Genomic DNA, 12,037 nt, shown 5'->3' with positions numbered 1-12,037 from the left:
TATTAATAATTTGAATTTATTTTATTATTTCTATGCCTTACTGAGGTTGCAAAGTTGTAAATTAGGGGAAACAAATGTTCCAAGTTAGGTGGACTGAGATTTCTTAGTCTAGGACTACTAAATTTGTCAGTTAGAAATCTGAAGTTTCACATAAGAGTTGGGGCATACCTTCCAGCGTGACCTCCTTGGAATCCATTCCTTTATTTTCAACCTGATAATGCGTAACTCTCTTTTTTGTAACAATCTTTTCCCAGAACTTTTAAATTGCCGAGATTCTGTATGTCATTTAACTTGATTTGTTTGTGCATACTTCTCATAAAACCGAACGCATCAACCATTATCCTGTAGTCATTTTATTGACATATACCCTTAATGAAACAATACTTTGGAGCTTCATTTATTATGTTAAAACAGAGTTGTGCAGTGTTTAGCATTACTTCTAAGCTACATGATAGGGCAGTGCAGCTTAATAGAATAACCATAAACTTGGTGGGTGGGGAGACCTTGGTTTGAATTCTAGCCTTGCCATGTACCTACCAGCTGTGACACAAAACAAGTTATTAAGTCTCACTGACCCTCAGTTTTTTCATAAGTAAAGTGGTTTCTGATTTCTTATGTTGTTAGGAAGATCAAGCTAATGTATACCAAACACAACATACTGTACATGCTCAATAAACTGGAGCAGGTACCACTTACTAGTGTCATTATTGCAGACTATAATTTCAGGTATATATTTTAAAGTTGTGTCATTTTTTTCACTTTTACAGTCATAACATCACAATTCTAATATTGGAGAAAAAACCCAATATTAGGTTTTTTATTATGCTTACTATAATACTAATTCTGATTAACTACAATAATCCAACCCTACATAAAATGATAGTCACTTAAATCTAGTCTGTTTAGGTAAAAATAATAAATATTTCATCTTAACTGTGAACTTCCATGAGCAAAGTCTAAAACACTCACTGATATTAAGGTTAAATTTTGGGAGTATAGATGCCTTTTTCTACATCAGAGAACTTCTAAAATCACAATTGTTATATTTTTTGTTGAGAAACATTGAGTTTCTCTTTAAATGCCAGGCAGTCTTGTAAGCTCTGATGATAAAATGATTGAAAGACAAATAACTTTCCCCATGATCTGGAGCTTTCATTCTAATTGTAAAAGGCAGAAAATTTATTAACAAACAAATAAACCAACAGGGAATATCAGATTATGAGAGCTGGTGGATAACCAAATATGGTTATGTGCTAGGCAAAGACTATTTGGGGAAATGACGGGAAGGAAGTTCAGGGAAAGAGAATTCCAGGTGAGAGAACATCAAATACAAAGCCCTTTAGGTGGGTGAGACCTTGCAACTTTGGGAATGAGAAGAATGTCATTGGCTAAAGTGGTGAGAGAGTGAATAGGAGATGAAGTCAAAGAAGGCTGGAGACGGATCCTAAGGTATTTTAAGAGTATGGGAGTTCACATTTTATTTTGATTACTTTAGAAAGGTAATGGGATCATTTAGAAAATGCAGTGACAGGAAATCATCCACATGTAATAAAGATCATGTGGCTACTATGTAGGTAATGAAAGAGTGTGATTGGCAAGACTAAAAATTTAAAAATCCTCTCCACCTGTTGATCCCCTAGTGATAATCACTTATAAAAAGTGGATAATATCCATAATCACACACAAGCATATATTCACAGAGATGTGTATAGGATTGGTATGTGTGTGTGTGTGTATTTTTAAAAACTATGAGCTGAAGTACTGTCCTTTCCACTTTGACCTTCCATTAATTGTTCTGTCATTTATCTTTCATTTGTTTTATTGACTGTGTAAATGTATTTACTTTTGTTACATAATATTTGATACATAAAAAAAATATGTGGCATATATTAAATTGTGAAGCATAGTATAATAAAATCAATACCCGTGAACTCACCAACCAACTTAGGAAACAATATTTTCCATATGTTTTTCCCTTGTTGAAACCTCTCCCTAACCAATCCCTATGCCTCTCTACCAGAGACAGCTACTAACTTTTGTTCTTCATTTCCTTGACTTTTCTAATAATTTCTTCACCTCCAAAAAAGATGTTGTTTACTTCACCTTTTTAAAATCTTTCTTTAAAATGGTACCTTATTGTATGTAGTCTTCTGTGACTTGCTTTATTCACTGCCATATTCTAAGGCTTGTCCTGGTTCGTTCCATGAACATTTAAGTGTTGGCTCTGTGCCACATACTGTATACTTTTCTTCTGCCTGCAATACTTTACCCTTTTCTTCGCTTCCTTTTCAGCAATTATTTGATATAATGTAGTGAGTTGTTAATCTCCTAGATCAGGATTCAAATAGTGGTTATGTCACTTATTTGGTCTGTGATATTGGACATGTGAACCTCTAAACCTTAATTTTGTAATGAATAAGAGAGTGAATACATGAAAAATACATAGCATAAAACCTAGAACATAGAAAGAATTGAAATATTTAAATATTATAGTTATAATACATATTTTATGTATATACACATATAATAATCACTGTGTACCAGGCATTATTTCAGGTGTGTGATACATCACTGAACAAAAAAAGACAAAATTTTTGTTTTTCTTTTTTTCTTTTGGCCACGCTGCGCTGCTCGCGGGATCTTAGCTCCCAGACCAGGGATTGAACCTGGACCCTCGGCAGTGAAAGCATGGAGTCCTAACCACTCGACCGCCAGGGAATTCCCAAAATTTCTGTTTTTCTAAAGCCTCAAACCTAATGCAGACATTGGACATTAATTATTGGACATTAAATATAAATATAAGAAATAACTATATTATAATAATATTGTAGAAGATGGTAAATGCTATGGGGGCAGAAATTGCAGAGTTGGGTGAGTGCAATACAGTTCTAAATAGGGTGATCAAGTTAGGTCTCTCTCAGGAGCAAAAGTTGAAGAGATGAAAGATTTATCCATACCAGTATCTGGGGAAGGAGCACTCCAGACAGAAGAAATAATCATACAAAACCTAAGGCAGAATTGTGCTTGGTGTGTTAAGGAATGGCAGGGGAACAGGTGAGGCTAGCCCAGGTAGGGGAGACTAATGAAAATAATAATAGAAGATAATGGGGGCAGCTCAAATAAATGTCACCTAACAATGATCATAATTCCATCAACTCTCAGCTGAGATGTCAGTTCTTCAGTGCAATGTTCTCAGATTTCCTAAACGTGTTCTCTTGTTACATGCACTTAAAAATTATTTCAATTAAGCAGTATAAAAAACATTAAAAAAGCATGCAAAATATAAGCGTATGGCACGGTGATTTATTACCCTTCCCCAGACCAAATATTAGAATATTGAGAGTGCCTCAGAAACCATTTGAACACTTCTCAATCTTTCACCTCAAAACATAGTAACTATCTTAACTTTTAACAGTACTTTTTGTTTTGCATGTGTCTGATACTTATCCACATGAAATCATCCAATACATATTTTATGTTTTCCTCCTTTCCTTGGACATCTATATTGCTTCAGGAGGCTATGTTGCTCTTTTATTTTCATCGCTGTATATTGTTCTATAATTTATTCATTCATTCTACCATTGATAATCAGTTGGGTTGTTCACAGTTCTCAGCTATAAGTAATGCTTCTATGGAGATTTGTGGGCACATTGTACTTTTGCATTTATTTTTGTTAATTTATATTTGATTAGTCTGTCAATTACTAGTCTAGCAACTCCATGAAGGCAAAGATGTTTGTGTTTGCCTTTCCCCTTTGTATTTCCTAGATTCGTATTTGGCATGCAGTAGAGGGTAATTGATATTTTTAATTAGTTAACTAATAAAGCAAATGTGAGAGATTTGTTCTCAGTATTTCAGCTTGAAGTTTTGAAGTACTTTTCAATAGAAACATTTTTCAAGTGCAGGTTTTACTGCAATGATTTTCTTATTGTACTTTTATTAGTTTTGCTGTATGTGTATGTATGTATTTGCTGACCTATATAACAATATAGACATTTCTAAAAGATAAACATATCCCAATATTCATAAAACCAATTGTCTAATATTTTAAGATTAGGTACTCCTATTATTCAAGGAATTCAAATATATTTGAAACATAACCCATTTGTGAGCTTGATTTCACCATTAGTACTAGTAATAGTTCTAAGAAATTTTTCATCCTTGGAAAACCTTCTGAAAATATTTTTGTTTCCTGCTCACAAGATTGTTAATACTTTTTGATCCGTAACTCAAATAAAATAGCAAAGCAATAAACCAGAAAAAAGTCCTCCCCAATGGAAAAATATTACACTGCTTTCTTGAATTATCAGACACTTGGAAAATTGAATTTGAGAATATATATAATGATGTAAGAATTTTCAGTTCTCTATAAAACTTCCTACTGTCTAGAAATGAATAAAGATGAATCGACTTCCTTTATCTCCTTCAAAAGAAAGAAAAGTTGAGATAGTATGTAACCTGTAAAATTACATTGGTCTTACAAAATTTATGGAAAATGTTAAGTTTAGTAACATTTTAATATACTCTGTGTTCTTTTCTTACCAAACTGTTTCTTCTTGCAAGATTCTGAATTCATAAGTAAATCTTTTGTTAATACAACTTACAAATTAATGCATATTTAAATATCTCATTCCCATAAAAGTTACAATGAAAATAATTTGTTTTACCTTAGAAATTTAAATTATTAAATTCTATCTAGAGTACATTTCTATGTATCTTCATGTTTAAATTGGTATAGTATGTTACATTTATTCCTTTTAAATAGTTATAATTATTTCTGGCATAGGCATTTAAGAATACACTTAATGAGAACCAATTATTATCATTAATTTAGTTCCTGATGTTCTCATGCTACTGTACTACAAGCATGTAGAAGTTGTATATTTGCCAGATGCCAGAAATATAAGCCTCATATAACTGTAATAGAAACAAAAAAGAACAATATGTGTGAAAATTCACAGTGTGGTGAGTGCATTTCCTTTTTATCCTTTCCCTCATCCAGAGCCGAATTCGTAGGATGTGGAATGACACGGTCCGAAAGCAGTCAGAGTCTTCCTTCATTACTGGAGATATAAACAGTTCAGCGTCACTCAACAGAGGTAATTAGAAATAATTTTTCATATTTACTCTTTTTTGTGATTACTTTAAGAAGTTCTTAAATGCATTGCTTTATTTGCAACTTCTGGACCTTGTTCCATGTGATAGGAATATTGCAAGGATATAAAACCCGGTTGAGTGTAGTAATGTGTTCCATTATTCATAAGCCTTTTTGTTTTTTCAATCCAGAATTTTCAGGAGATCTTTTCTGAAAGTAAGTTAAAAAGTGAGAAACTTCTTTCTCTAGTCATCTGCCACTGTTATAAACTGGTGAGCTGTCAGGCCTCATTGGAAGCAGTGAAAATGGGCAATTATGTGGCTATATAGTCTGCTAAACATCATAGAATTCCACATTATCCCACGTATAGAGCAATTTCATAGTCTTTGTGGAAGTAAAATTATACTCTCTAATACATACTTAAGGCAACCTGTGTATTTGGGGAAAAATCCCACCTAATCTTAATATCAAAAAGATGTGTCCAGATAATATTGGATACTTAAAGATACAGAAGAAAAAACCCACTATATATAAATTTTATATATATATAAAATGATTTTTTTGGTGTGTATGTGCTTCTGGTTAAAATGCTTCTGGGGTATCATTTTGAATTTGAAAATGAAGTTCCCTTAATCTGCTATTTTGTTTGTGGTTGATGTTTTTATTGCCTCTGTCTCTCTCTTTCTCCCTCTTCTCCCCCTCCCCACTGTGTGTGTGTGTGTGATTAAAATTAAATTGACTGCAGTAAAAATGAGTAGATATAATGTTTGTGGAGAGCTAGAGTACACTACAGTCTGTACTGGGAAATCTTTAGAATACACTTTTATCTTGGGGGGTGGCGCTTCTATGAGCACATTCTAATTGCACTGTCCTAAAAGAGACATTTTTTTATGCATATATTCAGTGGTTATTTTTATGATTGACATTGTTATTTTTTTTAGCCTCCAAGCTAGAGTTATTTGTTTGTTTTAAACCTGTTTCTGTGAGCTTTCTGTTATATTAAATGCTACTTAGAAACAAATAATTTAATAATTATGGTTTATGATTAAGAAAGATTCAGATGCTGGTGCTGTTAATTACTTTTACTCAAGTAAGTTGCATCGTATTTATATAAAAGAAGTTACAACAAGTAGTGTCTAAGTTGAATTTGATATAGGGATTCATCCATATTATATTTAATCTTGATTGATTTACATACTTTTATTTGTGGTAGTGATATAGTAACTATAACCTAGTAATGATATTAAATTTTCTACATCACTTTTGCTTAAGTTAAAACAGTGAGTGCAAGTATTCCTCCAAATATGAAGAAAATACATTAAAATAAAACAATTACCTTTTATTTTGTTTCATTTTTAGTTTATTTTACATAATATCTCTCAAGTATTCTTCTCATTTTAAGTTTAGTTTTACTGGTTAGTTTGTGAAAATTTAAATATGAATACTTTTAACTTTCTGACATACTTCCTAAACCACAGAGAACAAATTACTTACACATGCCTCCAAAGTTTAGGAACAAATTTGCTTTCATAGCGACAGATTTTTCTTTTCACTTTAAATAATACATAGAAATAATACATAGAAAATTTACAGTATGTTCCTTTAAGAAAACTATCCTTATTAATAAGATTTATTATTAGAAGTATCTTGCATCTAATGGTCACAGCAACCATAGGATAAGTGTCATTTAAACAAAAGATGAGATTTAATTTTAATGATGCACTGTTTATTTGCCTAATGTGAAGACAGATAAAATATGTAAAATAACTATTTGTTTTAGCATTATGATCTAAATTTGTGTAAAGGTAGTAAGGTATGCAGCTTTATTAAAAATTATTTTAAATGCATAATTTTTATGACCTTGATTTTTAAGGTCAATCACATTATATAACATTGCTGTGCCCTTTTTAGTTCCTTCTCAGAAAGTTCAACTTGGAATATGTGCTATGAGGATGACTAGGTCAATTTGAAATATATTTAAAGAAAATAATATTTTATACTGTCTGATTATATGTTTAAATCTGTTTTTAAAATCTTTAGCTTTAAAAGATATTTCTTAAAGTTATTGAAGAAAGGGTATAAAATTTCTTGTGACATCCAATAAGTTACTTTGATGATGGCCTTGGGGAGGGGGTTAAATTGAATTTATGACTTGTATGTTCATGCAGTGATCTTTTCCTTCAGGATATATATTCTTCCTTTCACTCAGTGACTTTAATGGTGGTAGACATCATAGTGATCTTCCTGATCTCCTATATTAATTTCCTAGTTCCCCTAGTCAGAAACTCCTCGTTTTATTCTCATCTCATTATGTTTTATCTTAGATGAGTGCAGTATTTTAAAATTTTATTTCTTCATATTATATCTCTGAAGCTAGTCTTTAACTTCCTTCTTTAATCTTGTCTTATTTCCCAGGGTCCTATCCTCCCTGCATTCAGGCGTGTGTATCATATTTAGGTAGGTGGCATCCAAGATTCACCTTTCCAGATAAACACTTCAGTCACCTCAGCAACATAATTATTCACATCTATTTATTCAAAAAATTGTATTCCCTATTATTAAAATAAAATGTTAGGCACTGCATTTTTACATCTTCATGTACAGTATTCTAACTTCCCATTCACTCTTAGTTTCTTACAGCTGCAATTTTTTTTTAAATTCCAACTCCATTTTCCTTTCTTTCTAACTTAGATATATTAAATCTCTTATGTTTGCCTTTAGAATACTTCTGACCTTTGAAAACTACAAGAAGTTGTCTAAAAATTAGTCCTATTTTCACTTCAGGTTTTCTTTCCTATTCATACCACTGCTCAGTTCATCAAAAGAATAATTATTTTAAAATGCTGTATGTCTTATCACCTATTCTTCCAAACAAGAATCCATCATTATCATCTTTGGGATTCATTAAGAATAAAGCATCTACCATGCAGTGCAGAAATCTTTCTCAATGGTTTTTATTTTTTCAAATCATCTCTAATATTCTGTTCTTGAACCAGCTTGTTACATCCTGTGTATCAGTTTACCTGTCCAGATTTCCCAGTGTGATAAATTTGATTACTATTGGGATTTTACTCCTTGGAATCAAGCAAGACCTTGGAACATTTGTTGATAATTTTCAATTTATGTAATCATTCTTATATATTCTCTTTGGCATTTTGTTATTTGGTCACCTCATCTCTTTAAAAACTTTCATTACATTGTCCTTTGAATATATTTATGAAAATGTTTTCCAGGTGTTCTCTATACATTTTCAAAAATTTTTCTTCTGCTGATTTGTTGGCTACAATGCTACACACTCATACGAAGCCAGAATTTCTTGAGGGCAATACCCAACACTCCAGGGTTACCATCGAGTTAACTTCACCATGCCGCTGTATACACAGGTAGAAGGAGCTTTTTGAGAGCCCTAAGGTGATGGTTGATTACAGAGAGTTTCAAGGAAAGTTAACTCTTATCCAAACCCAAGTCTCACAAACCCCACAGGAGGGTTTATTCATTTGTTCATTTAAATATATACAATTTGCACATACCTCGAAGTCAGTCCTCAATCCCCAAGCTCCTCCCAGGCCAATAGAACTCTAATCCAAATTTCTGGTAGCTCTAAGTTCCTGATAGTAGTAGAAACGATTTGCAGCTAAGGTAATCTTTTTCACCTGTATCCCCTACCCACAATCTCTGCTAGCCAAACAGCATTCTGAGCGATTTAGATTAGCAATACCTATGAAACTTGAGTTTGATCCAAAAATGAAGCATTTGGGGAGAAATTTCTCTGGTAGTTCAGTTAATTGTTACACATTTCCACTCTTTCTGTAGATTTATGTGGAAATTGGGATTTTTCTGAAATGAGATTTTACTAGGCTTTATCATCATGGATAATATAATTGCATTTCCCATTTTCTTTTTTTTAATAAGTTGAATTGACATCAGAAATTTCAGTTTAAAATCAAGGTTTGCTAGGTAGCTGCTACCAGTATGGTATTGCTATATGAATTACCAAAAGGTGGCCCCCTCCCAGCTGTGGATTGCAAAAATGTGCCGCATCTGAGTGGCAGAATTAGCAAAAAGGCATTTCTCCTTCTGCAACAATGACTTGGCCTGTATTGTGGGTTTTTATTTCCCCTACCTCCCATTCTCCATCTTATCAACCTCCCACACAAGTTAATGCAGTATAGATTTTTATTCATGGAGATCAGACCAGTAAAGCTATATTTATTTAAGCCAGATTTAAGTGTTATATGGCAGAAGAATGTCTAATCTGTAGTTGTTTTTTGCATCGAAGGTTTGAGTAAGGAGTTTTAACCCAGCGACTTTAGGTAAATTGCTTAACTTCTCAGTGTCTATGTAATAGGGATATGAACAGTACCCACTTCAGAGGGACTTTGAGAGGACTGAGTTAATATGTGTTAATTGCTTACAACATGCCAGGGACATAATAAGTACTATTATTATTCTATTCAGAAGTTCACTTATATTTTCTAACAAATGAAAACTGGTCCTTGCCAGTGCTCTCAATAATGTTATTAAAATTCATCATTCACTACCAAAGGTTTCTTTTACTTTGTATTTTCTAATAATAGGTGGGAGGAACGAGGTGGTTACCTGAATGTCAAGTAAAAGAAATAATTTACCTAAAATGGTGCTCCCCTTGATGCTAACAAAAGGAAATAAACTAATAAAACTGAATTATCTCTTTTAAATTAGAAATTAAATGCAAATTACATCTGCATAGTTGTACTTTCCATTTTTGATTTGTAACTATATTTTAGCAGTGAGGAAATAAAGGTAAAATATTTCTTCTCCCTACCTTAGATAATGATATAAACAAGCACTGCCTTCTCTTTCCTCCAGGCCTTCCCACCCTTCAGAGGTTTAGAGAACACTAGTTAGACAGGCCTGCTAAATAACCAGTTATGTAGCAGAGTAGGGATGTGACTCATTCCCTTTTTAAACTCATATCTTCTCAGAGCCTGTATTGTCTTTCCCAGGAGGTTGGTCACTGGCACAGATGAAACTTCACAATAAATCACCTGCTGTCTCATTAATATTCAGGCTACTAAACATATTTTGTTTTTATGTTTTTAAAGAAAAATACAAATGAAAAGTGGTGTTCACCGCAATTAATGATTTCTATAAATTAAAGCTACTAGGGTGAACATGCATACTCATTCACTCCATTTTATTAATGTTAGTAAATATAATTTGGCTTATATGCATAAAATGTCATATTGCCCCAAAGCCTTGCTGTTTTGAAGGATTATAAAATCATTTGTTATAAATATTAACCAGATTCTAATATAAGCTGACATTTGTCAAATGTACAGAAACAGTTAATCATATGCCTAAGAGCACTTCTTGCATAGCTAACAAATCAGACTAGGCTATATAACAAATTATTTTTTGTTTTGAGAAAGTATTACAATGATATGAGCACAAATATAATAAGTGTCCCATGGCATGGAGAAATTTTTCATTTGAGATTCGCCATTATATTTATATCTAGTATTTTTTGACCTTTATATTCTTGATTGTAAATGAGGCAACAGTGATTTCTGTGTTAATTTCTTTCCTTTGTATGTGTCCTCAATAATCAGAAAATGTACAATAAAATAAGGATATCTTCTGTTTCAGGAAAAATCAGTTTAATATACAAAAGCAAAATAGGTACAGATTTTAAAAAGTGAGATGCTGCATCAAATAGATAACTAAACAATACTACTAATACCCTGATTCCTAACTCTAGGAGACCGAATAACTTTCAGAATGAACTTTTCATTGTAAAATGGAATATATTAAATATTGATCTCTAGTCAATCTGGGGCAAATGTTCTTTCTATAAGTTGTTAGCAGGAACTGAAAAAGAAAAACTTTTAAAATGCGTGCCCAGTGAGTCCTTCTTATGTTTTGCTCTTAACTTTGTCTCTTTGTTCGGAATCCTTGAAATCATCCAGCCTCTCACAGCCAGCTACACAATATTAAAAATGGTTTTATTATTATTATTATTATTATTATTATTATAGTTTTCAAAGATCCCTTCACAAAGGGGTTATTTATGTAGAGTAGATTTCTCATTTTTATGGTTTATTATCTTACTGCCTTTATATATACTTAGCAGTATCTCTTACCTCTTTGTTATAAATCACACAAGCCACAGTGGGTTACCTTGATAACTTCTAAATATGGTGCTATAGAACATTTCCAATTGGTTTTAAAATATTACTGTTTTGTATAAGTTGCTGAGGATGTAATTTTTTTTAGAAAACAGTATCTTTTTTGAGAACTAAATGTGAATACTACAACTTATCTTCAGAAATTAGTGGTATTCTTTTCTCTGATAGAACACAATGTGCCTCTTTATAGTCTTGGTGAAGTTGGGATTTCTCCTTTAGTGTGTGTAACTATCATTTAACTGTTTTACACTGTTCATTATTTATTATCCATTATCTTTATATCCATGAAGAACCTGGGTTTTTTGGCAATTTGTCCAAAATCACATGGCTGATAAAGAACACAATCTAAATTCCAAACGGGGGCTTTCTGACCACACAGTCCTACTTACAATAATAAAAATTTTCGTTATTTTCTTATGATGACAGTTTTACATGAAGCTTGCTGAAGATTAGAATTAAGCTTCCAAGAATGTATTTCAGAATGATTTTTATCACCTCATGGAAATAAGATATTCTTAAAGCGCAATTATTCACATCTTTATTTCTTAATTTCCTTGATGTACTATTCACTTCTTTCCACTTTATTTTGTTCTAAGTACAATTCTTTAGAGTGGATTCATTCATCCTATTTACTCAGGGAAAGAGAAGCTTTAAAATATTGTGAATATATGGGGAGATGGATTGACCAATAACATTTTTTTACAAAACTATTTGATATCGAATATGCTGAATTACTATACATAACTGTTCAGTTGTAGGACTTAGATTGCAAGAA

At 32.2% G+C, this 12,037-nt stretch overlaps 1 protein-coding gene across 7 annotated transcripts in view; it reads left to right on the top strand.

Moving 5' to 3' along the window:
• Positions 1 to 12,037, top strand: part of ADGRL3 (adhesion G protein-coupled receptor L3) — an 858,314-nt gene that overhangs the window by 827,320 nt on the left and 18,957 nt on the right. For all 7 annotated transcript variants that reach the window (XM_059922921.1, XM_059922920.1, XM_059922919.1 and 4 more), the window contains one exon: positions 5,003 to 5,099. In XM_059922921.1, coding sequence (XP_059778904.1) covers positions 5,003 to 5,099 — 97 coding nt within the window. The remainder of the gene's footprint in view (positions 1 to 5,002; positions 5,100 to 12,037) is intronic.

The sequence above is a fragment of the Balaenoptera ricei genome, chromosome 5, assembly GCF_028023285.1.
Source record: "Balaenoptera ricei isolate mBalRic1 chromosome 5, mBalRic1.hap2, whole genome shotgun sequence".
Classification (NCBI taxonomy): domain Eukaryota; kingdom Metazoa; phylum Chordata; class Mammalia; order Artiodactyla; family Balaenopteridae; genus Balaenoptera; species Balaenoptera ricei.
Note: the sequence above shows the minus strand (reverse complement) of the source record. Positions and strands in the feature narration are given on the sequence as shown.